The following is a 26,010-nucleotide window of genomic DNA, read 5'->3' as shown; positions in this document are numbered from 1 at the left end:
AGATGTTTATAATTTTCTGTCTTTGTCCGCGCGAAATCAAAAAAAAATTATGATACGCTTTTGAATAAATTTTTTATCACTCTATTAACCTTTATTTTAATTTTTAAAGGTGTTTACTCTTTTCGTTTTAATTACCTTAATATGTCTAGTAGTTTTTAAAAGAATTTTATCGCTCAACTAATTGAACCTCAATTTTGACCTTCCTTAAGTGCAGCCATCCACGAAATTCATTAATCTGTATGAAAGCTGCGACTCAAAGATAGAATATAAATTTGAAAATAATAATAATAATAATAATAATAATAATAATAATTATAATAATAAAAATAATAAAATTCTCACGAAGAAGAAGAGGGTCATTAATACGTCTTTCAAATCATTTCACAGGATACAACTCTACAATTTAGTCAATGATCTAAAATGACACAGATTGGTACATGTAACTTCCATTCTGTGTTCTTTCTAGACCTTTCATTTATGAATCAGTTGAATTAATGTCTTGCCTAAGTTTTGTTTTTGTATCATTTTACGAAATCAATCAACAAATTTTAGGACTTGTCATGACTCTTTTAATACATGTAGCGAGTTTCATCGCACTGCGTAAAAATATGTTTGTTGCGAGAATGGAAAAGCAGTTAGTGATGTTTGTATGATTTGAAAACTCCCTGTCGTGCATGTAAGAATGTGGTGTAATAAGTAAAAATCTAGTTCACACAGGTATATTATTGGTGCTTGATAATAAAATAATGCATTAAATCATGTTGAATTCCCCATTTGATTTTTATATTTACAATAGTGCCATAATTTTTAGTTCAGGGGTAAAAATTCTTAAAAAAAAAAATGGAATAAAATTTTCGTGGTAAATGTAGTTTGCAAATCTACATATTGTATTTTAAAAGCCTACAAAGTTTCACTAATTCCATGCCGCGGTTTTAGAGGACCCCTTAACTGTGTTCCGCTGGCTGACTTTCATAGCTTTTAAAATAGCTAACCTTTTAAAGTTATAAAATGAGCTATGCGTCGAGGTTTCTCATTGGTCATGAGACGTTTATGTTAGGGTCGTACATGTGGGCTGTTTACGGCTCAAATTCTACATTAGAAGCTAAAATCGATGCAAAAGGTTGAAGCACCTGCATACTCGTTCATAAGGCAGTGAAGGCAAATTATATCAGAAGTATTGGTAGGTAAATTATTTCTTTTAAAACGTAAGAAGTTTTCAAACCATAGTTTTCAGATATTTTTAGATAATACTATTCCTGATTGCTTTCTTGTTTTAATAATTAAGTAATCTACAGCATTTTCTTTGTAGTCATTTACATTTACATTATATGCACAAAAATATCAGATAAAATATTTACAAATAAGATCATTGTTGTCAATGTGAAAGGGGATTGTCATGATAAAAAGGTGGTGGAGAAAAAGAAAGTGAAAACACCAAAGAAAGCAGATGGAGTATGTTATGATGAAATTTACGAACTAGAGTTTTTATCATAGATCCATTATATAGGTGTTACGTGTTATGTGATAAAAATGTCTTGCCGGTGTCATTCAAAATCCCTACCTGCAGCTTTTAAAATTTCCAACTGCAATTATTTCACTATAATTATTTAACGCATTCATGTGGTTTATTTAAACGTATTTGATTTACTGGCCAGATGTATTGTTTTACTACAAGATTTATTTTTATGATCTTGTGCATATTGTCGTTTGCATGATAAACAAAGAGAATTTAATATATATATCAAAACTAACATTCCTACTCACCTTTTAGTTTAAACAATATTTAGATAGTAAAACGTTTGATTTGCTGCCATTGATTATAACATACTGTTTTCTATCATGTAAGTAATTTCTAAATCATTCGATTAATTCTCCTCGAACTTCAACTTTTCCAAGCTTGTACAGTAGACCATTGTGCCATACTTTGTCAAAAGCCTTGCTTATAACGAAAAATACAACTCTAATCTTTTTACCCCGATCGATTGCTTTGTAAAAATCACTGGTCATACTAAATAACTGATTGACCGTAGAATCATTTGGTCTAAAGCCAGAATGGTGCGGTGTAAGAATATTGCTAACGATTTTGCTGGCACCTTTTTTGAATACAGGGATAACGTTTGCAATTTTCCGTTAGGCTGGGACTGTACACTTATGAAGCGATAGATTTAAAAACTTGCTTAGTGGTTCGGTAATAGCTGGCGAAGCTTGTTTTTGTAATGTTTGGTTGATACAATCCGACCCGGTAGTCTTGCTCGTGTCTAGTGTTTTTAAGACTTCTTTAACGTCTTTTGTAGAGATCACTATGTTCGAAATGGTACATTTCACTAAAACTATCGTAGATTGGCAACTCAGTATTTTCGTCGTTAAACTGATTGTGAACAGAAATAAATATTAAATAAATCTGCTTTAATTTTATTGTCACTTATTGGCAGGTGTGTTCCTCCCTTTTAATTGTAGGAGAAGTACTTTAATTTTTAGAATTGATGGTGGTTTTTTTATATCGTCCAAAATTATTTAGAGCTAAAGTTACCTGTTATTAATATATTCGAAATCTTATCGTAATATGTTTGTTTTGCATTTCTTATTTTATTTACATATACATTTCTTGTTTTTCTATATTTTGCCCAGTCATAGGGAGAACTTGTTGTTTTAGCAGTAAAATGAAGACGTTTCCTAGCTCTAATGGATTTCCTAATATCATTATGCATCCATGGACGATCATTGGGAAGTGGGGTAATAAGTTTATTTGGAATTGTTTTTGTGGCTGAGTTAATAATGCAGTTTATAATACTGTCGCAAGTTTTGTCAATATCATTAGTGTACAGGCTATCCCAGATTCTTTAAAAGGAATTGATAATCTCGAAAATCAGTGTTTGAAAAGAACTAAAGATTTCTCTTAAAATCTCTTTTATGGGATTTCAGTAGTTTTAGTTCACAGAAGATTTGACAATGGTATCTTATATTGCTTGGTAGAATATTATCTCCAACACCTGATAATTCAATAATATCTCTATTATTAACAACTAATAGGTCTAGTAGAGTTGTGGAATTTTCGGTGAAATGCGTGCATCGGATATAGGTTGAGACATACCCTGATCCCATATGATATCAACTATTTTTGAATCACGTGTATTACAGTTTAAGTCCCCAGTGATGATTATATTGATATTCGTGTCTTTGGCTATTTCCATCAAGTAAGCTATACACTCCCATTTACAAGCCTCTGAGATAGGTGGTCGGTAAAAAGTTCCTATAAGAAATTTCATTTTGTGTATAAAACACTCTAGCCAAATAAATTATATTTGTTGGACTTCTAAATCTTGTCTGTGTTTGCATGAAATATTTTTTTTTTCATAGATAATTACGCCACCGTATCTATTTTCTTCCCTGTCAGCGCGATAAACCGTACAATGTGCTCCGGAAAAATATCTTCCATTTAATTTTTTTTATGTTTACTGTTATCATTCAAATTTCCGGTTTAGAGTCAGCGTATAAACAATCCCCATGGACTCCTATTCCTGCCCATAAACTGTGGTAATACCAACACAGACTGTCATGAAGTCAAAAAAACTTAATACTTACACTTTATTTTGTAAGTATGTGTGTGTATGAAAGGGCTGTATAAATATGAATCCTTTTTTTTTTACCACAAAGCACAGGTCATGGCTGATGGCATTACATGATGAAGTATATGTAGAAAAATCAAAAACAAACTAGACAACTAATAAAGGAAACTTTTCTTAAAAATCCAACAAATTATGCTGATTACTTTGATAACATGGATAATAGCACATTCCTTGAAGTTCGTCTTATGGAAAAAAGGAGAATAACTATCTTTTATGCATCTTTCAAAGAAAAGAAAAGAGAAAACAAGAAAAAATATCAAATAAGGAACTAGAACAGATGGAATCGGAACAGTCGTTAAATACATTTATGCTTGAGGAGAAAAGGTTATCTTTAGAGAAAATAAGAAAAACAACAAGAGCAAAGCTCGTTGCAAAGCAACGAATGGGTCTTCCGTTAATGTTGAAAGGAAAGTTGGAAGTTCTTGTAAGAAGCATAGTTCTTAAACCAATGACAAGGGTGACCAAAACAAAAAGATGCTAAAAAACCGAATAATTCTTGGTACGATTTACCAATATCCGAATAAGTTTTAGTACAAATTAACAAAAACCATAATTATCACCTCATAAGAATCAAAGAATGATTCCTTATTCCTTTAGAGTTACATTCGTTGACTACCGTTGGAACAAATGAGGATAAAAATGAAACTGCTTCAAACACTTGTAACTTATGTTACAAAATAGCTCGAAATGATCATTTTTTATCTTCCGTAACCATTGCAAACGGTCAAATAGCAACTGTTAAAAGTTGTCTTGTATCTTTATCACCCAAATCGTATTAAATTATGATTCCTTATTTCTTTAGAGTTACATTCGTTGACTACCGTTGGAACAAATGAGGATAAAGATAAAACTACGGCAAACACTTGTAATTTATGTTACAAAATAGATTGAAATGATCATTTTTAATCTTTCATTTCCATGGCAAACGGTCCTCATAACAACTGTTAAAGGTTGTCTTGCATCTTTATCAACCAAATCGTATCAAATTAAGAAATATGAGTAAAAACGTTTGGCCACTAAATTTTGACATTTACAGAGAATTAATTAGATAGGTTAAGCATTTAAACGTGTACGAGTCTGTGTAATTTGGGGAATCCCCTAATTTTGTGTGTATTACGTCAAATTTTTGCATACTGTGTAATTCAACAAGTTGTACAAAGCGTGTACAATCAAAAGTACACGTAGGTAAATACTTGTAGCATTTGAAGATAGAAATACAGACGACTCTGTGTATACCAAACGTTGCTTTATGTATAGCAGACGATAAGTTTAGGACGACTGTGCTTTTGGTTTTAACAAATGAATAGAACTATTTCATAAACAGTGAGAGTAAACTGAACATGTAGAAACTATTAAAACTAATTATTGTACACGTTCGTTTACACGTACAGTTTATCATACATACCCCAAATGTTGGTACGTGTACGTGTAAACATACATGTACCTGTACCTCACGTACACGTTGAAATAATTAACCTCTTTAATATCAAAATTTTCTACTTTCACGAAACAACTGAATTGTTATGCATTTGAGCGATAATAGCAGTGTATTATGAGCCAGATTTGGCATTTATGACATTAGATGAAAAGAGAATAATATTCTAAATGATACGAGTAACCGGTTAATTGGTCGGAATAAATTACGATTAACTAACTAGCAATTCTGAGATTGGTCGTCATTCCTTCATCCGTCTAAAATCAATTGATTTGTGAACATTCCATGATTCAGTAAAAAAGAAACCATTAAAAACAGTACTTATTAGTTATTGTCTGTTCCTCTGTAAGATTCCCAGTACCGTCATTAAAATGTGCCAGTAAATGTATAGGTTTAACAGCAATCCCAGTACATTGTCAGTCAATGATCTAAGTTGAGAAGTACAAAATTAAAATACCAGCACTTCTCCGGCTAAATACGTACTGGTAATAATTTGAAGCATGATACTTTATTTCTATTTGTAGATATCATCCGATACATCCCTGTTTTACTCTACTCGATAAAAGTTGAGGCTTTCAGACGAAAATGCCTTATTGCAGAATGTGTGGAATTTGTAGAAAAACACAGTCGTTCATACTCTGCGTCCTCGGTTGTGTCTTCCTTTTATCAATTGCATTTTATTGTCAACTAAATTATAAGCTAGTTAAAACTGATGGTCACGGACAATCGTATAGTGGTAACATTCAACAAAATGAAAATGATTTTCAAATACCTGTAAGTGCGATATATTTAGAAGAAAGAAGTGACAGTGATGATGATTTAAAGTGGATACAAGAAATGAGCGATATATATGAAAGAGCATCATTGGATAACTCGCATATCAATTCATTTGTAAAACAAAATAATTCCAATGAAAAATGTAATGATTTTCATTCTTCCTTTAAAGAAAACCTACATCATGTTTTGAATTATCCTATTAATATATCGACAAAGTATTTGACGGCGTTAAATCTGGATAGAAGCAAAATTAAAAATACCACAAGTAAAACGGTGAAGTCGAATTATCCCACTTTGGCATCTGGCTCGTCATCCAATCACTACAGAGAATTACAGGGATTGATAAGAGATTACCACAAAAATATGTTGCCCCTTTATCCTAATATGAAGTTGATTGTCTATGATTTGGGATTAAAATCAAACCAACTAAATCAATTAAAAAAATATTGCAGATGTGATGTTAGGCAATTTCCGTTTGACAGTTTTCCAAAACATATTCGCAATCTTAGTTCATGTGGATGGAAACCGCTTATAATACAACTTTTAATGAGAGAATTCGATTTTGTCATGTGGACAGATACTTCCATAAGATTTAATGGAAATCCTTTGGATAAACTCTTTCTTGAAGCTAAATTAGTTGGGATTCAAGTAATGTCAAATAAAGGATCCATAGCAGTGCGGACCAATGAAAGAACTTTCGTAGCACTGGGGGAAAAAAGGTGTTTGTTTGATTACCCAGAAGTTGGTGCAGGATTTGTGATCATAACTAGATCCAAATTTACAATGAATGCAATAATGAAACCATGGGTATCATGCACTTTGCAGTACGGCTGTCTGGATTTTGACAATTCCAAATCATATATCGCATGTCCTACGGGCAAAAAGCAAAAATTTGGATCTTGTCACAGATTTGATCAGTCGGTAATTGGAATAATTCTTAGAAGACTTTTTAATTATAAATCATATCTCTGTCAGTTTGATATAAAAAAAATTGGATCCATAAACAGAGGAGACAATGTTAATTATTTTCCAAAATAAACACACATTTTTTTTCTGAAATACTGTATGACGAAAAAGTGTGGCGCATATGTAAGCTCGAGTGCTGATACATTGGAATAAAATATTGAAAAAAATTCTTGATGAATAAATGTCTAACTTCATTATGTGACCACTATAGAATGTGAAAACAAAAGTTTTTGATTTTGTTATAAACACAGTCATACATGTGTATATGTTACATTAAAAGTTTAAAATTTATCAATTTTAACTTAACTATAACAGTTTTAATGTAACAGTTATGAATAACATGGATTTATAATTCATGATATGTTTCATTTTATATTTTGGATTAAATCTAATATTCAATTAGGATTTTCCTCATGCATGAGCAAATTTGATTTTATTTTAGTTTAATAATATCTTCTATTTCGCACAATTTCCTTCAGGTATTTTTCTGAAAAACAATTATTTGTTCTCTTTGTAAGCTAATTTATTCGCACATCTTTAGTAAACTTAGGATGACATTCCCAATCAGAAGAGATTTTGACAAGCTGGTAGATACCAAGAAAAACATTCTTATTTCGGTTTCTTTGGAAGTAAATTCCTTTGCGCGTTGGCTTGACACTTCGAAATTCCACATAGATAAACTTATTCATTTCGTTTCGGCCTCAAATAAAAACTTGTTTACGTTGTTTCGGCTTCGAGTTAATCCTGTCATTGCTACAGGCCTTCTCCGCGGAAACCCGAGTAGTTGTTGTAACACCTTCTTTGGCTTAGCTAATAGTGTCATGCATTGAAGAATTTTTGCCGAAATTGGGCGTACACCTTTTTAAAACAAGTTACATGATTTTCAAAGCTAAGGTCCGTAGATTGACTGCAATGTAAGTGACTTTTACAAAGTCACTTTCCAACTTGCAGCAATCGAATAAAGACATTTTTTACTTTAATTTACGGATTTTATTTTGATTCATTCAGGTAAACTTAAAATTACTGTTTTATTAGGGTCTTCCGTTTCCAACAGAAGACCCACTTGTTATTCTAATATTTTTTTCTTTATTATTATTATTTTTATTATTTTCAACGGAAGACCCTCTTGTTATTCTTCGGTTTCTTTTTATTATTATACTTTTTCTTTCTTTAGGACTCCTTTTCGGCTTCATAACTTAAACAGTTTTTGACTGATTTTTATGAATTTTTCAGATATAATGTGCAATTATAATGCCCTCAAGATGTTAAAGTTTCTATAGCAACGTCACTTTCGTTTTTACAAAACGTCATTTTTAAAATTTTCAAAAATCATTTTGTCCGCGGATTTTTTCATAAACGCTTCAAGATAAAAAGTTGAAATTTTTCGAACTTATATATTGATCATTCTGCCTTTGTAAAAGGGCTTGAAATGAAAATCCGTCACTTCCGGTCGAAACCGGAAGTAAATCAAATTTTTCAAAAATTTGAATTGTTTGATCAAATAAAAACCGTATACATTCTTTGTAGAACTTAATTAGCTGAATCTAACACTGAAAACTGTTTTTAAATCAATTGATGCATTACAGAGATATTGGGGTTTAAAAATAGATTTTTCCGAAAAATTTGATTCCACGTCTTTGGTTTAAAAATAGCGTTAAGATAAAAGTTAAATTAACTCATACCAAATATAATTGATAAGTTAGAACACAATCGCAACTTCTCGGGCCTTTCCGGCAAGCTCGGAAAAACACCTCGAATGTATTAACATCACTGGATGTTAGAATTTTATACAAAATGGAGTCGCTTCCCATTAAAATAAGTATCGGCTAGACGGTCTTGTATGTCGCTTCTGTGTTATATTTTAGTGTATATCATTTACTTTAATGAAGTATAGCTCACATCTCAACAGATCGTAAAATGTGTTCTATTTATTTCAAGTTTTACAAAAAGGGGGGTTGTCATGGACGCCTAGGTAATACATTCGAGGTGTTTTTCCGAGCTTGCCGGAAAGGCCCGAGAAGTTGCGATTGGTTAGAACACATTCGGATTTTTTTGTTAAGTCGTTCTTGAAATCGAAAGGGCTTTTGTTAGTTCGTACTCAGAATCATTCGGATTTTGTTTAGTCGTACCAAGAATTATTCGATATTTTGTTCTTTTCGTTTAAGGTGATCTTGTTATTGGATTAAGAACTTTGCTTCTTACAGAAACATATATCTTTACTCTCGACATAAACGGAAGACCCACTCGTTGCTTTGCAACGAGCTTTGCTCTAGTTTTTTAAAAAATTTTTAAGCTGAATTTCATTTCAGATTTTTATTACTTATTTTCAAAGTAAGGATGCTTTTGATATAGTTTTTTTTTTAAATTATTTGCCCTAATCCAATTAATTAGATAGTTTTTAAATTTCTATCATTACTTCAATGTTAAATTGTTATTCGCTAAAAGAATTGTCCGCCTTGATTAAATAACTTTGTAATCTTTTAAATCTGCACTTTAAATTATGCTTATTGCGTAATAATTTCTACTTTAAAATTTATTCCTTAAAGATTAAACTTTTCGGCTATTCAAACTTTTCTGCGCCTTGCTAGATAGAACTCTCCTGCGCGAGGAGATAAAAAAGTTAGAATAAACAAAAACAAAAATAAAACTTTTTTCGCTAAATTTATAAGACAAGTTTAGATCATTATTTATCATATTTTTCGATATTTTATTAATATTAATCAACAATGTTCACACTTAGGAATCATGTTTAAGGTAAGCGCTATGCTCGATATTGTGTTTATTTCTTTTTATGTCTATTGTTTATCTGTTTATTGTGTTTCGGAACTTTTGTTATCTCTGATTTTATAACATGCTTTTATTATTTGTGTATTTCATTTTTTTTCTTTATAACACTTTCCAACTTGTGGCAATCGAATAAAGACATTTTTTTTACTTTTATTTACGGATTTTATTTTGATTCATTCAGGTGCTGTGGAAGCAAGTTTATTGCAATTAAGACACAGGTTAATCTTTGAGCTAATTTCCCCGAACAATTTGTCACGACGGTCGAAACCAGTGTGTGACACATGCATAGCCTTAATGGGGGAATAAACCTGCCTTTGTCAAAACAGCAAGGACGAGCTGATTAAAAAAAAGAAACTTTATTTTAAACAAACTTTTGATACTGTATGGCACAACGGATTATGGTTTAAAGTTTTAAAAGTGGTATATCTGCCAGATGTCTTACCTTTCTTAAAGATATGTTCAATGGAATCAAGTCAAAAGCAAGATTGAATCAAGAAATCTCGCCTTTTTTCAATTGTAACCTTCGGTACTTCAAGAAGAAAATTTGTCACTTTTCTTATTTTTAATATACATTTATTACCGATTATGAAAGTTTTATGATGGATAGAAATATCATTGGTTTAACGACTATTACAAACGTAAAAGGACGATTGACTGGTTTATTGTAGACTTTTTACTTTTTATTACGCAGACAACAATGTATTGTGGTCAGTCATAACTTGATGAATTATGTACAGTTGTAAATATTGTAAAGAATAGAAACTTACAGTAAATGTGAACACAACTAAGTTATGATATTCTCCAAACGACCTACTTCAAAATGTATTCTATGTATAATGGTGATACATTGGAAGTGGAAAAAGAATATAGCAAACACTGTGCCGGATAATAATGCTAGTGCCAAAGTTGCACTTTTGCACCCGCTTAAGATGCAAAAATTTCGTAAAAATCCATATATACCAAATGATAGACCATTTTCTAGATGATATATAACAACTTTGTGGTTAGTGTGTCTAAGCTGGCAGGTGAGATATGGGATTTTTAAAAAAAAATCTTACAGGAATTAATTTTCCATAGGAGAAAAGTATTTCATCTAGGAATTTGATTCGGACAGGCAGCTTTTTCTATAGGAAAGTAAGATTTCATATTGGATTTTATAATCCAATGGGAGTTTTGTTTAAATCCTTTCGGGATTTAAATTTCTGTAGGAAGGTCTTTTATTTTGGTAGGAAATTCAAGTATATTCCTGTGGGAATTCTTTTTAATGGTAAATATATCACCTGCTATGTGCTTATAAACTCTCTAAGCAATAATCTATCATATGGCATATTTGTAAATTTGTTTATACATGCAGCTTAGACGGGTGTAAAAATATCATTTTGACTCTAGATCTACGCATGAAATTACATTAAACTATGTTTGTTTCCTATTATAAACCTACCTATGGGTAAAAGCTTTTCGCCCTCTCTCTCTCTCTCTCTCTCTCTCTCTCTCTCTCTCTCTCTCTCTCTCTCTCTCTCTCTCTCTCTCTCTAAAAATATGTAATGATTAAGAATTTAAAAATTGCATTTAATATTTGTTTAGTAAATAATACTTCAACAACCAATTGTTATTTGATCTAAAATTTATTTTTTTCATTGAACTGAATTTAAATATTTCATCTTCAACAATAAGTTTTTATTAATAATTATGGGTTTCTTTTTTATGTTTTTCCGATTATTTGACAAATCAAAAAAAAAAAATAAAAATAAATGAATTATACATTATTTAATATAAAAATCAGTCTAAGATATGCATTCTTTTTTTCAATTTTGATAATTTTTAGATCTACGTGGGTTGTTCGGAAATCATTGAGACAACCCATATATTTTCGTTTCTTAGTGACGGGTATAAGTGAAAATTGGCATAGACATTGAAAAAACCCGAACATATATTTAAACATACTAATGTTTAAAAATATTGAGTGTTTAGTTTTTGACGGTACATAACGCAGTCGATAGTTGGGGTACTCGGCGCAACAATGAACTTGGCGATTTAAATACTTAACTTCTACCTATAAAGAGTAAGCAGAATTAAACTCGATTATAAAATAAATCAAGTTATATATGCTAATTTTGCTTTATATAATGACTAAAATATGTGCAAGTTTTACTGGTGTTCGAGTTGAAATACAATTTACCTAGAGAGTACAAGTCTCTTTGCCATAAAAATTTGACTAGGACGGAATTTTGAATATTGACGTCAAGGCGGAGCAGATAATATACATTAAATTAGTGAGAATTTCGGAATAAGACCGTTTTAATCCAATCAAATGATTAAACAAAAGTTATACGATGAAAAGGGGTCAAAAGCGTATGTTTTTCAGGCTTTATGACTGAGTATTGTTTAAGTAGAATGAAAATATAGGGACTTAATAACCAGTACTAATTACACACCAACGGACGTGAACGGTTGTAAAATATGTACAGAATGACTGTAAGAGACGTTTCACAGTAATTCTAGTTTTGGGTATTGATAACTCACTTTGTTAACAAAAACAAAAACAAGAATAGAGAGAAAATGTAAAGCTGACTTTGAAATGAAGTTGTGAATAGTTTACGATTGCCCCGGTTCACTGGACGTTGGGCAAGTTTATCAGCTTACCAGATATGAAAAAAATTTGTAATGGACAAGAACATTTTCAAATTAATAAATGTTATCGTGGTAAACTTTCTGGTGAATTTTTAAAGGGTTCATCTTTTTTTTAAAGGAATAAAGTGAATGTCTCAATAATTTCCGAACAGCTCTCGTATCTCTAAATTTGCTAGACACATGTAAAGAGTGGAAAAGCTTTCAATAACCTTTGTTAAATCGGGCGGGATATTGCTGATTTGTGTGTCTAAAGCTAGACATAGTTTTATTCGTTTGTGTATATCTAATTAGTCTTTTGATTTTTTTTTCAACTTGAGGAAACCTTTGGAACTAACACAGAATATACAGATATACACAACAGCTGTGTCTTGTGCCGAGGTGCACGTCAGACCAGGGTTCCTAAAAATGTTGAAGTCTAAGTATACAACAAGATAAGTCCATTGATTAAGAATTTTATTTAATACATTCTCATTTTTTCCCTTCGTCTGGATTTTTGAATTATTTCGTCCATAGATCAAAGGTATGTAAGGGTAAAATCAAGAGACTTTTTAATGTAAAGTAATGATGGCGGGTAGGGGTGGTAATTATTATATATAAATAAGGGGTCACATGACACACCAAGGGTATATATGTACATGAAGATCATGTGCACTTGACACATGCAATAAATGATTTTAAGTCACCGGTATTTGGTGATATTGTTTGTTATAAATTGATAGTTTAAAAAAAATTATACACCTTTAACATTTGAACATAAAACATGTTATTTGTTAATCTGTTGTAAATGTATAATATTCAATTTTATAACGTGCTGGAACGGTGCGTGATCATGAAATCCGGTAAATTGCGTAGAACATATAGTGTATAGATTTCAATCAATTTAAAAAAAGATGTTTTATCTTTTTCCTAGTATTTAATAATAATAAATAAGGTGAACATATATGTCCATATATATATATATATATATACTGGTTTAAATTTATTTACTAGTAAACCGAACAGTTTCCAATCATGTAATATATATTTGTCACTGTACACCAAGTACCGTAACTCATTCATAATACATGCATGCATATAATTAAATATGATTGTTACAAACTGAATGGAAGCCAAAATCTTCTTAAGTAAAAAAAAAATACAAACATATTACATTGGTTTAATAGTCAATGACTTATAGGATCTAAACATTTAATTAACATGTGCTCCCGTGGAGCATTGGAAGTTAGCAAAAGCTAGTAAATGAGGGTCCCGTTTTGGGCAGATTTTATTTTTTTCCCCAAATTTTCTTTTTACAGCAAAAACCGTCTTCAATACTTTTTCTGCCTTAAAATAATTGAATAGAATAAACATTATTTATATGATTACAGTACATGTTTATGTAGAATCAATTTCTCATGTTCAATTCGCCACTTTGTGTGTTTAGACATGCTTTCTTACCTTAAGTACTAGATGATACCCAAAACAAGCGCGGGAATTAACACTTTACACATTATTATCATATAATGCTTAATATATTGAACCATATTTTTTTTCCGTTTTTGGTAACTATATACTTTGTCCCATTTTCTTTTAAATTGAAAAAAAAAACAACCTTCATTACAGATTTAGTGGAATGGACGGGGATGAAAAATCTAAACTGCAATGAATATCATATACATTATATACATATGTTCGTGACCTTAATCCTGTTTGTTGAAGCTGACTGTAAAAATTAACTTTTTTATTCTATTTATTTCAAATCAGTAAATAGGTTATTAGCGTTTCTCTCTCTAAATTTAATTCTTTCGGTCAATTTTCAATATAATTTGTATTATTCTCTCAAATCATAATTTCAGATAAAACTTATCATTAAACTTATAGATAGAATACAATACTATTTTCATTAATGTTTACAAATTTATATCTAAGGTTTAAAACCAATCTGTCGTGGCATAAAAAAGTATGAAATTAAAACACGTTAGGTTATGCATTATTATTCATTCATTATTCATTAGCATGCATATTTAAACCAAAGTTGTCAGAGTTAAAGTTTCTGGCCGAAATGTTAACTCGCCCTATAAAGAGCGTTATGATGTCATTAGTCAACCCGTTTCTGAGCACCCCGTTCTGGAAAGTGCTTTCCATTGATATGATAATCGCATTAATTGTTCCATTTTATTTATTAACTTTTTGTATTAATAAAATTTCGATCCAAGGTATCTACCCGCGATGCATGATGAACTTGTCCTACACTTTTCGTCAATAAGTCATACGCGTTCTTGGTTACCACGTTCTGGAAAGTCATCAAGCGAATATGTATCAAACTAAAATCGCCCACTAAAGAAACTACTTGACTCATTTTATTCAACATTTGTCAAATCTTAACTTCAATGTATTTCTAAATAGGCTCACAGTAAATATATTCACTCTTTACGTAATCATTTAATATTATTTCAATGCATTTATATAAAGGTTCAATATATTTATCCATTGATCACAATTGACGAAATTGTCTTAAAGTTAACACTTTTTGTTTGAAAAGTAAGCAAAATATTGATAAAAGACTGTTATGATCGAAAAAAAGGCTTAAAGGTGGCTCATGAGGTTAGTTTGGACATTAAGGACATATAAGTTGTCCTTAAGGGTGGCTTAAAGATGGTCTTTAAACTTCTTTAATGTGCCTTTAAGCCCTCTTTACCCTTTGTTTAAGACAGCTTTAAGCTTCTTAAGCCACCTTTAAGCAGCACAAATAGCTTAAAGATAGCGTAAAGATCGTCTTTAAGCTACATCTAAGCATCCCAATGACGGATCCTTGATATTCAGTCAATTGAATGGTCTTGAAATGTGACTGAATGGCATAGCTGTGCCATTCAGTCACATATCAGTTACCATTTCAGTTGACTGAATGGCAGAGACTCATCCTGTGATCTTGAACTACATTTAAGGAGAACTCAAAACTGGTCATTCATACTGTGACAACAAATTTTCAATTTGAAAAGTAGTACTCCAAACTTTATGGTATATGAAGAAACAAGTCAAATTTCATTATATATTAGCAGTTGCACAAGAATGATTGGTTTTTAGGCATAAATGATTTTATGACATGAGAAAAAAAAGTTATGTAAATTTATGTATATGTATCTTTTAAAATGTTACATGTATAAAAGAGGTGAAATAATGATTGGTTAACCTGTGTAAAAATATTCTCAACAATTGTGTCGATCCTAAATCTGGCACCACCAAAATGTTATCAGTGTTTTTTATGAAGACTAATGTTTTTGTCTCCAAAATAACGAAATAATTTGTTAAAAAGAGAACCAAAAACTATCATAATCAACTTCATAACAGAAACTGGCAGACTTAATAAAATATCAAGAGAATACCGTAAATGTAATCTATGTGAAGCTAATCAGATTAGTGTTGAATATCATTATTAAGGTTACGAATGTAGTGCTTTACTATCCCCAAGGAAAATCATTTTAATTACTACTTTACCGTACATGTATTATCTGAGAAACCCCAACACTTTAGAATTTGGATTGAGTATGTCATCATCAAGTTCTGATACCCTTCGAAAAATATGTACACTTATATAAAATCAATCTCTCATCGGGGGCTTGGAGTCATAAAGGTTCCGATCAAGGAAACGTAATCGAGTGTGGGTCGAGAGTTGTCGATATTTTTGTCTTATCTTTTCTTTCTTTTTTTTTTTTTTTGGTTGATGCTTTTTCTCATCTCTTTTGTCTGGTTCAGTTCATCTTAATATTTTCTGTCTTAAACCATATGTATGTCTCTGTCTGTCCAACAACTTATTTTTTTTCTAAAAAGGACCAATGGACTGGTGCTGGATGACAAAAATTTACAATTAGGACTGTTACCTTTTTCCTTTGGCACCCGTTTTGAAGACAATTTTGAATAATTCCATTAATCAGAGCAAAGTTAGTACATTGTCGACGAAAATTACGTCTTATGTTATTGCGTAAAGATTTGTGATAGTTTTCCGTTGTGAGAATCAGTATTCTTCATATGTTAAGTCAGTTCAATATGGTGCTAAACAAAATGAGAAATAAAGGCTCTGCAACCTCAAGAAACGCGCCTATTTGATATCAACGTCAGTCATTTTTTTTTTTGTCGGACTTTGACGTATATTTTTTTTAAAAGCCTTTGATGTTTGAAACTCATTTTTTTCCCTTTCGGGAGAGTTTTAGAATTCAACTCTGCTTTTTTAACCAGCTGTTGTTATTCAGTGCTTGCAAACAATTGTAAATGAATTAAGACTTGTTTTGAAAATCTAAAATTGACTTACTCATGTAAGTCGCTTATCAAAGATTGAATTAAGAAAGGACCGTTTCGTTCATGCTTCTGCATCTTTAGAGATCGATTTGAAATTCAAGCACAGTCATCTGCAAAGTAATCTGTTTTTTGTGTTCAATCCTAGATTCGAAGTTTTCGGATTTGTGAGATTTGTATAGGTTTTGAAATCAAGCAATTCATTTTACTTGTTTAAGATATAGTTTCTTTAACGTTGTTGTAGCTAAAAAATTACTATTATGAATTTCTCGTTAAGAGGATTCAAATTTGATGGTGCCTGCAGGAGTTGCTCTAAAGGGGGAAAGGAGGGGCATACCTCCCCCAAAAATTCAGAACTAAAAAATCCACATTGTAAATTTAATGAAAATAGGCACTCCCCGGACATTAGGTCCATCGGGCCCGGGATAAAAATATTTGAATACGCGCAAGTGGATGTGCCATTGCAATTTCAGACTCAATGGGAATGATTTATCCATCAGAGCGATAGAGACTGTCCAAAAATGTATCTCTTCGCCTGTAAAATTCACCTATAAATGGTATCTGTTTACAAAGAGTGAGGATTTTTTTTCATTCAAATTGATACCAATCAAATTAAGTTATTGTTTGACGATGTAAACATCATCAATCATTCTCCCCTAAGTCTCGTTTCCCCCAATATTTAAAAATAAAAACTTGATTTGAGCCTGGTTTAATTATCAATGAAACACATTTCATTGCTACAGAGTGTATCTGATGTACGTCTTTTTCTTTTTTTCCAAAATATTGTTATGTGGGAGTTTTTTTTTTCTTTTGAACTTGAGTTAACGAAATCTGACTCCTTTTTACTTTTTAATTTGAAAAATTTAAAAACAGACTGAAATAATAGTGATAGGAAATGACAGATGATCAAAAAAGTGTACCAAAGGTAGTTTTTTCTTTTCTGTCGAAGCGTACATATTGCATAGATTTCTTAATATTTGTATAATCATAATCATGACAACATTTAGCATTATTGTCATTCCGAGAATTCGTGAAGGCTTTTAATTTTATATATTTAACTTTAAAAGTCAGCAAGCGTATCCAGTTTTGAGTAAATATATGTATCTTGCGTTTACATTAAAAAGGGTGTATTTGAATGTAAAAACACAAAAAGACTTGGAAGTAGCATTTTACTGCATTGTGGTTTAATTACTTTAGACGAAATTAATGAAAATTAAAGTATCCGTTTTTTTTATTATCAGATAACAAGTCAAAGTGAAATCAAATTAGGAAGTTATTTAAAATTTAAAGAAATCATGCTGTGTAAGATTTTTTTATTACTTGACATATAGTAATTGTTACAGCTTATGTGTGCATGCATCTATACTTATAACCCCTGTGATAATTATTTTCTTCAAAGATTAGGTGGTTGAATGTAATTTAGATAATTTCTTAGATAAAATACCGAAATGAGTTGTTCACATCAATTTAAAGATGTTCTCGATAACCACGGCATGAATTAATGTCCTAATAATTACAATATACCTTAAGGGAGTATAATATGGTTTTCAAATATTCATTAAATCAAAATGAAAAAAAACTAAAATATCATTTTTTTCCCCAATTAAACAACTTGGCAGAGAAATAGTAATCAAGTTTAGAATCTTACAAGACTATATTTTATGGCGGAACATTGGCGTAGGAAAACATCACATGCTTTTGCAATTCAGAATTGCTGTAGATTCGTGAGTTTATGTAGCATTTTTAAAACAATAAGATATATGATGGATTTTTTCAACTATTGTGAATAATGATAAGATACTTGCAGAAAACGTTTTAAAATATAATTTGCCTATCAAATTACATTTCAATAGCTTTTATGGCATGGCGTTTAATCTATAAATAAATTTGTGTGAAAAATCTCTATAATAGGTTTTTCTCTCTTATCAAAATGTCAGTATATTAGCTTTTTCTGTCAATTTATATCTTTACATAAACTCTTCATAATATGTAAAATCAGAAATACTTTATTCTTGGAAGCATAGAAAAAAATCAAAATACCTTCAAAATTTAAGAAACTTAGAGGAAATGCTGGCAAACCAATTTCAATTTAAGTTTAAATATTAATTTCAATTTAGCAGTATAAGCTGATAGACACTCTTATAATCTATCATTTCATTGAAAAAAAAATTAACTTCATATCTTAAACAGATGTCTACATAACTGCAAATAGCTACATTTGTTTTTCATCCTTTAAGATAAGAAAAAATATAATTACCTTTATTTGACCTTGATGCGAAAACAAGACGGTCAAATTTAATTACACTACAACATATTCGAATTTGTAAAAAAAAATTGCATGATTTTCTTAATATAAAAGCATGTCTGATAACGAGTAAACTCCTTCCTTAACATTCTTCTTTATACACACATATCAAATTTGGGACAATTATTTTGAAAAAAGTGCACATTGTTTATCGAAAAAAAATTTGTTCGATCGATAAAAGTATATTTAATCCTTTTCTATAAGATATTGAGTATATAAAGTTTCATCGGATCAGATTTCTTTGAGTTCATTCGCCAGAGCCTCTGGCAAAGTAAAATCTAATGCGTTTATGAAGGTGCAATTTTGTAAATATTCGCTTGCTTGAGGAGGACCGTTTACAACTGGATTGATACTTACATGTTTATTGTAAGCATACAAGTTAAACACTTTCTCTGTCGAGTAATCCCTACAAATACTGTTCTCAAACGAGAAAAGAAGTTTGTTTTCCTTAGAGAAATTTTTCAAACACCCATTCTTTCCACATGCTTCGAATGTATCGATTGATACGTAATTATATATATATATATATATATATATATATATATATATATATATATATATATATATATATATATATATATATATATATATATATATATATATATATTGAATTCACATTTGCATTTAAAAAGCTAGAGCATTCATCTAAAGGTTTTTTTTTTTTAAAGAAAAGTTTAATGTGTATATTTCTACGTGTGATACGTCTGATATGACCTTGACCTTTGACTCAAAAACGTCATTCCAGTTCACTGCGTACTTTTTGACAAAAGACACTCTGTCAGTGACGTATGAGCCAAATTGAGTAGAGGAGAGAGATGATATGCCGAGAACTAGTCGTGCAATAATGGACTGCAAACATTTCTGGGTTGGCATGCATATGAAATTACAATCAATACCTATCAAAGTAGAGGGACACATACTTTGTGGATGTACATATTTGATAATGGATCCCAGTCATTAGTTTTGATAAGTCGGTATGATGGTAAATGACCCGGTTAGATGTTCCTGGGATTAAACACATACTTGTCTTCGAACAATTTTACAAAATTAGTGTTAAAATTCAATGCGTTCTATCATATTACCAACAGAACTCAACAGTGAGACAGACATTTTAATAATGTCACACGAATCACTCGAAGCCTATTGCAATTGTTTTCCGTCTCTCGTCATTTGTTATCAAATGGAGATTTAAAATTTTCTCTTAAAAACTGCATGACAAATTTTTCTTCAAATTCAATACAATTATTTTTGTGGAAAAAGGAACATTGATTGTAACTTTAATGCCTCTTGCCACACCGAAACCTTAGATGAAAGGCAAAATGACCTAAATGTGACCATTCCGCTCATCCGGAAAAAAACCCCTGATTTCATACATTTATTTATGAAGCCCAAGATTTCCACCAATAAAGGTGACCATTCTCAAATAATGAAAAAAATTAAGGCAATGGGAAATAATTTGAGGTTTAAAACTGATTTTAAAGAGATTTGCTACATGTACATGTATGACCTTCATATCTGATCTTGAAACTTGGGTTAAGATCATTCCACATCCTTTACCCCAAAAATCTTTGTTTATGTAAAGTATGAGCTAGGCATGACTAAAGACACAGTGAATATGCTCTAAAATTACTTTTTTTTTGGCGTGACCTGGTATGACCTTGACCTTTGACTCAGAAACGTCATTCAAGTTCATTGCATACTCTTTGACAAAACGCACTCTCTCAGTGAAATATGGGCCAAATTGAGTAAAGGGGTGAGAGGATATGCCGCAAACAAGTGATCTTGAACGGACAGAGTGCAAACGGACAGACGGACAAACGGATCACTATATATAAATCGCCAGCAGAGCGGGTCCCTAAAATCTTTTTTACATATACTGGCACTTGATAAAAACTGTGCAAATATTTAGATAGACTGAAAGGCCCTCTACAAAGCTTGTAAATTGCATGTTCTCGAGAAAGGGTTTCAGACTATATGTCAGGGCTAAAATGGTCATTTAATGTAAATCTATACATTTTTGTTTTTATTGAAATTTCGTAAGGAAGCTAAGTTTTAATTATAACATGTAAAACACAAATAAAAATCATTGCAATGCAAACGAAAGTACAGTTTTCCTTCTGGAGGCTTATAAACTTACATTGTGGGATTATAAGCCTCACATTAAACCTTAATAACCCCTCTACCATTAAAAGATACTGTATACTGTTTAAAAATCGTTTTCTTTATTATGATTGCACTGCAAAGAAATTGACTGCTAATTTAGATAGACTTTAAAGCCCAGTACCAAAATTTTTAATTTTATGACCAAAAGGTAAGAACTGTCTTATTGAAGGTGCACCCAAAATGTTAATATCATGTTTATGTATATAATAATTAACAATCTTCGTCACGTCTTCTGATTTTAAATAGAAACTGACTGAATATTTATAAAGCACTTTTCTTAAGTTAAATCTAATGACACATATTGCAAGGGTTCCGGCGTGGGGTGTGGGGGGGGGGGGGGGGGGGGGTGGTTAGTATATTATGTTGAAAGACCTTTTTTCCAGCTATTGAATTTTAATGACAGAGATAAATTAATTTGTAAAAAAAATAAATTAAGCTTCTATCAAAATTAACTAGTCATGGAAGGCGTTCAATTCTGTTCTTTCGATATGCTCACAAACATGTAACAATGAATGCAAATTAAGGCAATCTACCATTTTTTTGTTCATTTAAATGAACTGGAGGAGAAACGATCTCTCTGGCTCCTGAAGATGGGGGGAGATGTTTAAGTGAAACATATAAACGTTAAAGTTATCTTAAAAGTGAACAAATTATGGGGAAATAATTTCATATTAGTAGATTCTTGCACCTTTTCAATGTCCAGTCATGAATTCTTACTTCCTTACATTTTCAGCAGAATTATAAATTTAAAAGACCTTGTTGCAAATGCAAGATTCGTTGTAGAGGCGGGGGTTGTCATTACCGTGTTTTAGATTTCAAACTCAAGAATGAAGCTTATTTAAATGCAGATATGACATTCCTCTACAAGGCTGTGTATGGGATACGTTACCCAGGGGACCATCACGGCCTGTGGGCCTCTTGTTTTCTATGTATGTATTTAAATTCTGGGAAAACTTGGAAATGGTCTTGCATTAAAAATAGCTATCAAAAGATCAAATGTTTATTACAGAACTACATGTAAATTCTATCTTATTTTTATGGATGGGAAATTAACTTTTATACTTTTTGATCATCTTTTATTCTTATTTTAAAACCGTGACTTACCAAATGGTTTTTTTAAGGTTGGAAAGTTATCAGCTTAAAATGTAGCACCTATATAAAATGCAATTTATGCGGTACTGAGGTAAGAAAACTTGAAGTTTGAAGCTTTTTATTTGCCAAATAAAATTTCACAGACACTTTTGAAAATCAGCTGACCATGTACACTTATCAAAACAAGATTGGGTTTGAATCAACATTTATGATTTTTTTTTTCTTTTGCATACATCACACGGTGTGCATTTGTGTTTCAAATGTCGGTATTTCTATCATTGTAAATAATCTAAAAAAAAAAAACAAAAACAAAAAAAACCCAACAGCAGAGGAACTTCTTTTGCATGCAATAATTAATTAACAATTGAATTAATTAAACGAAGCAATTTATTGAGATTCTATGTTAATTCATGGAAAATGTAATTCCAATACCTATATTCAATTTGAGATCATTTTAAAGGGGAGATCAAGAGCTTGATTTATTCCATGTTTGGAGAGACTGTAGGCATTGTAGATATATTTTTTTTGGTAAAAATGGACAAAACTCCGAAATTTGTTCCTTACTTCATATTTCCTTGAAAATGATAGTTTAGAACATGATTTTTTATTGTGTTTACCAACACTTTTAGCCACGGTACACCCTATTAAACAAAGCTATTGTAATTAATCATCATTGAAAAAAATTATGTCTTATATTTTATAGACCTCGATACCTCAGAAATGCCCATATTTACACCAATGCTTGGATTCCAAAGTGTGAAAATATTGACCCCGGATTAAAACTCGGTTTTTAACATAGAAATATGCTGGTAAAATGTTTAAAATGTTTCTTCTCAAGAAGTACAATGCTACGCTACACTTTGTGAGATTACTATGCAAACATTCTTATATAATGTTGATTCTAATTGTTAAATTCGCGACCCCCTGAATCATACTGGGGTCCCAAGAGGGGTTAATAGTCTAACATAGAAATATATAGGGAAAATATGTAAATTTTTTCTTTTCAACAAAAACAATGCTACTATTTGTGACAAAACTGAGCTAGCATCCCCATATTATGTAGATTCTAAATTAAGAAAGTAGTGACCCCTAGACTAATACAGGGGATCCAAGAGGGGTTTAATGTTTGACATAGAAATAAATAGAGAATATGTTTTAAACAATCTTCTTCTCAAGAACTACAATGCTACAAGTTGTGATATTACTGTGCAAGCATCCTCAAAGAATGTAGATTATAAATTGTTAAGATCGTTACCCTCCCCCCCCCCCTTCTAACTAAAAGACGGGCCCCTATATATGTTCAAAGTTTAATATAAAGATATATAGGGGAATGTTTAAAACTCATCTTCTTTAGAACTGCAAGCTACAATTTGAGAGATTACTATGCAATCATTCATACATGTATAGAGTGTTTCAAAATTCAACATACTAGGAAAAATATAGGGAAAATGTTTGAAAATCTTCTTATAAAGATCCACAAAGCTACAATTTTGGAGATCAATATGCAATCATCCTCAAATAATGTAGATTCTAATTTGTTGAAATTGTAAATCCTGTGTTAATACTTAGGGCCCCAAGAGGGGTTGAAAGTTTAACATATAAATATATAACAAAAAGTCTTAATCTCAAGAAATACAATGCTACAATTAGTTTGCATGCATTCTTAAGAAGGGTAAATAAAAAAGTGTGATCCTAGACTTAAACTGGGGCCTCAAAGTGGATCCAATGTTTAACTTTGAAATATTTACATGTAAACACTAAAATAAAATGATAACATTTACTGTTGTTCAGGTGCGCGATGTGGCAAATGGTCCTCTTGTTTTTATTTACAGTCCCTTTAACGATGTTGATGATAGAAAATATTCATTCTGCATCGAAAATATTATTGGTTTTTCTGTGTACTTTTTTATCTTAATAGTTCTTTATAGGTAGAACCTCAAAGAAAGTTTCATAAAATAAAATTGATTTGTATTTCGTTTCAGAATGGTTTAGGACGTAACGCAGAGACATGAACAAGTACAAGCCTTTTTGTATTGCCGTAATAGCTGGTGTACTCAGTACATTAATATTAAATTATTTTATATCTTTTGAAAAATTTTCCTTTAAAAAACCCTTCTTCGTCCCCAACAGGAAAACATCCGAAAATAAAGCATTTGTAATTTTATGGTATAGCATTCCAAGATGGCTGGATTCGTTTGCAAAAGATTTTAGATTGTTAAAATGTAAAGATGTGAGATCAACGTGTACGTTGTCGACAGATAATTCTGACCTGAACAAAAGTAATGTTGTGATTTTCTCACATTTTACTCTGCCGAAATCTCCTCCAGTAAAACATCGATCACAGATCTGGATTTTCGATACTCTGGAAAACAAACGATTTACTCACTGGCCAAGTTCTGCCTGGAAAAATAAATTTGAGTGGATGATGTCGTATCACAGAGATGCTGACGTTTCAAGACCTTACGGGAAAATCATAGAATTAGACAAAGGTACATGTATAGATAGAAATTATTCTGAGGTTTTTCGACAGAAAACAAACTTTGGTGTTTGGATGGCAGGTCATTGTCCTACACCATCTCAGCGAGAAAAGTACATCAAAGAATTACAAAAGTACGTAGCAATCGATACATTCGGAGCATGTGGAAAGAAAAGATGTGGTGTGTACAGTCCCAGAATGAATGAGTGTTTGGAACGTTTCTCCAAGGAATACAAATTTCTTTTCTCATTTGAGAACAGTATTTGTAGGGATTACTCCACGGAGAAAGTTTTTAACTTGTATGCTTACAATTTAAGTATCATTCCAGTTGTAAACGGTCCTCCTCAAGCAAGCGAATATTTACCAAATGGCACCTTCATAAACGCATTAGATTTTACTTCGCCAGAGTCACTGGCGAATAAACTAAAAACAATTGGATCGGATGAAACTTTATATACTCAATATCTTAAAGAAAAGGACAAATATACCTCGAAAAATATATCCGAAATTTTTCAAGAAACGATGTGCACTGTTTGCAAAAACTTAAAACAATTTGGAGAGCAGAAAATATCCATTAACCCAAATTTGAAGTCGGTGTACAAAGGAGGATGTTAAAGCATATTGGAATTATAAAGACATTAGGCATCAAGTATCCTCTCTAATCAATGTCCAAATAAGAACCCTAGCCATTCGTGCTTTGTTTATCGACAATATCTTTGATTGGATGTGAACAACTCATTTCTGTATTTTATCGATCGAAATATCTCAATTAATTTATGAATTATGCATTCGTGAAGAATGCAATTATCACATATGTTATCCTAATATATGCATGCACATAAAATTTGAAATATGATACTAAATGAGCAATGAGTATATATTTGTCAAGCAATAAATAATCTTACACAACACAATTTCTTTCTCTAATTATGTAATTGTCAAATCCACACTTTGCAAAAGTTGTTTCCGTTTGCGGGGTCAATTAAGAGGTTAAAAGAAAAAAAAATAGTTCCTTTTCTATATGCACCCACTCATTTGTGCGTCCTGTGAAGGAAATCTTTTTTGAATTATATTCAATCCTTCAATGTGTGGGTTGCCTCATCCTGAGGCAATCAAAATTTACAGTAAAAACGGATTTTTAATGTCAAATTGCAAAGGACTATTTATGGTTTAAGCCTAAAATGGTCCCTTTAAATGAACATTGTCATTTTACTGTAATTCTTTGTTTTATTTGAAAAAATATACATTTGAAGTTTTTTCATAGTTTTCATTTTGATTTAAGTGTCCACAACTTAAAAATATGACATCATAAAGTTTACCTTTTCCCGCCATTCTTGCATTTTTAGCATTAAACGGCTTGTTTTGAGGCAGTTTTTCTTCAAGGAAACATTGAACAAACAAAATATTTTTACCAAAGACGTATCTCTCCAGTACAAAAAGTTCGTTCTTGTTCAAAGGGTCGCTTTATATTTCCCATTCGAAA

General features: G+C 31.2%; 1 protein-coding gene across 2 annotated transcripts; it reads left to right on the top strand.

The window, feature by feature from the left end:
* Positions 1-1,080: 1,080 nt before the first annotated feature.
* LOC128159952 (glycoprotein 3-alpha-L-fucosyltransferase A-like) lies at positions 1,081-25,426 on the top strand. 2 transcript variants are annotated; one of them, XM_052823192.1, is made up of 2 exons: positions 1,081-1,180; positions 24,034-25,426. In XM_052823192.1, the coding sequence occupies exon 2, from the start codon at positions 24,060-24,062 to the stop codon at positions 25,140-25,142; it is 1,083 nt and encodes a 360-aa protein (XP_052679152.1). In that variant the 5' UTR covers positions 1,081-1,180; positions 24,034-24,059; the 3' UTR covers positions 25,143-25,426. The 2 variants fall into 2 exon arrangements, with proteins under 2 accessions (XP_052679152.1, XP_052679151.1); XM_052823191.1 differs by lacking the exon at positions 24,034-25,426 and adding an exon at positions 5,586-6,993.
* The last annotated feature ends 584 nt before the right edge of the window (positions 25,427-26,010 follow it).

Source organism: Crassostrea angulata, chromosome 8 (genome assembly GCF_025612915.1).
Source record: "Crassostrea angulata isolate pt1a10 chromosome 8, ASM2561291v2, whole genome shotgun sequence".
NCBI classification, from domain to species: domain Eukaryota; kingdom Metazoa; phylum Mollusca; class Bivalvia; order Ostreida; family Ostreidae; genus Magallana; species Magallana angulata.
Note: the sequence above shows the minus strand (reverse complement) of the source record. Positions and strands in the feature narration are given on the sequence as shown.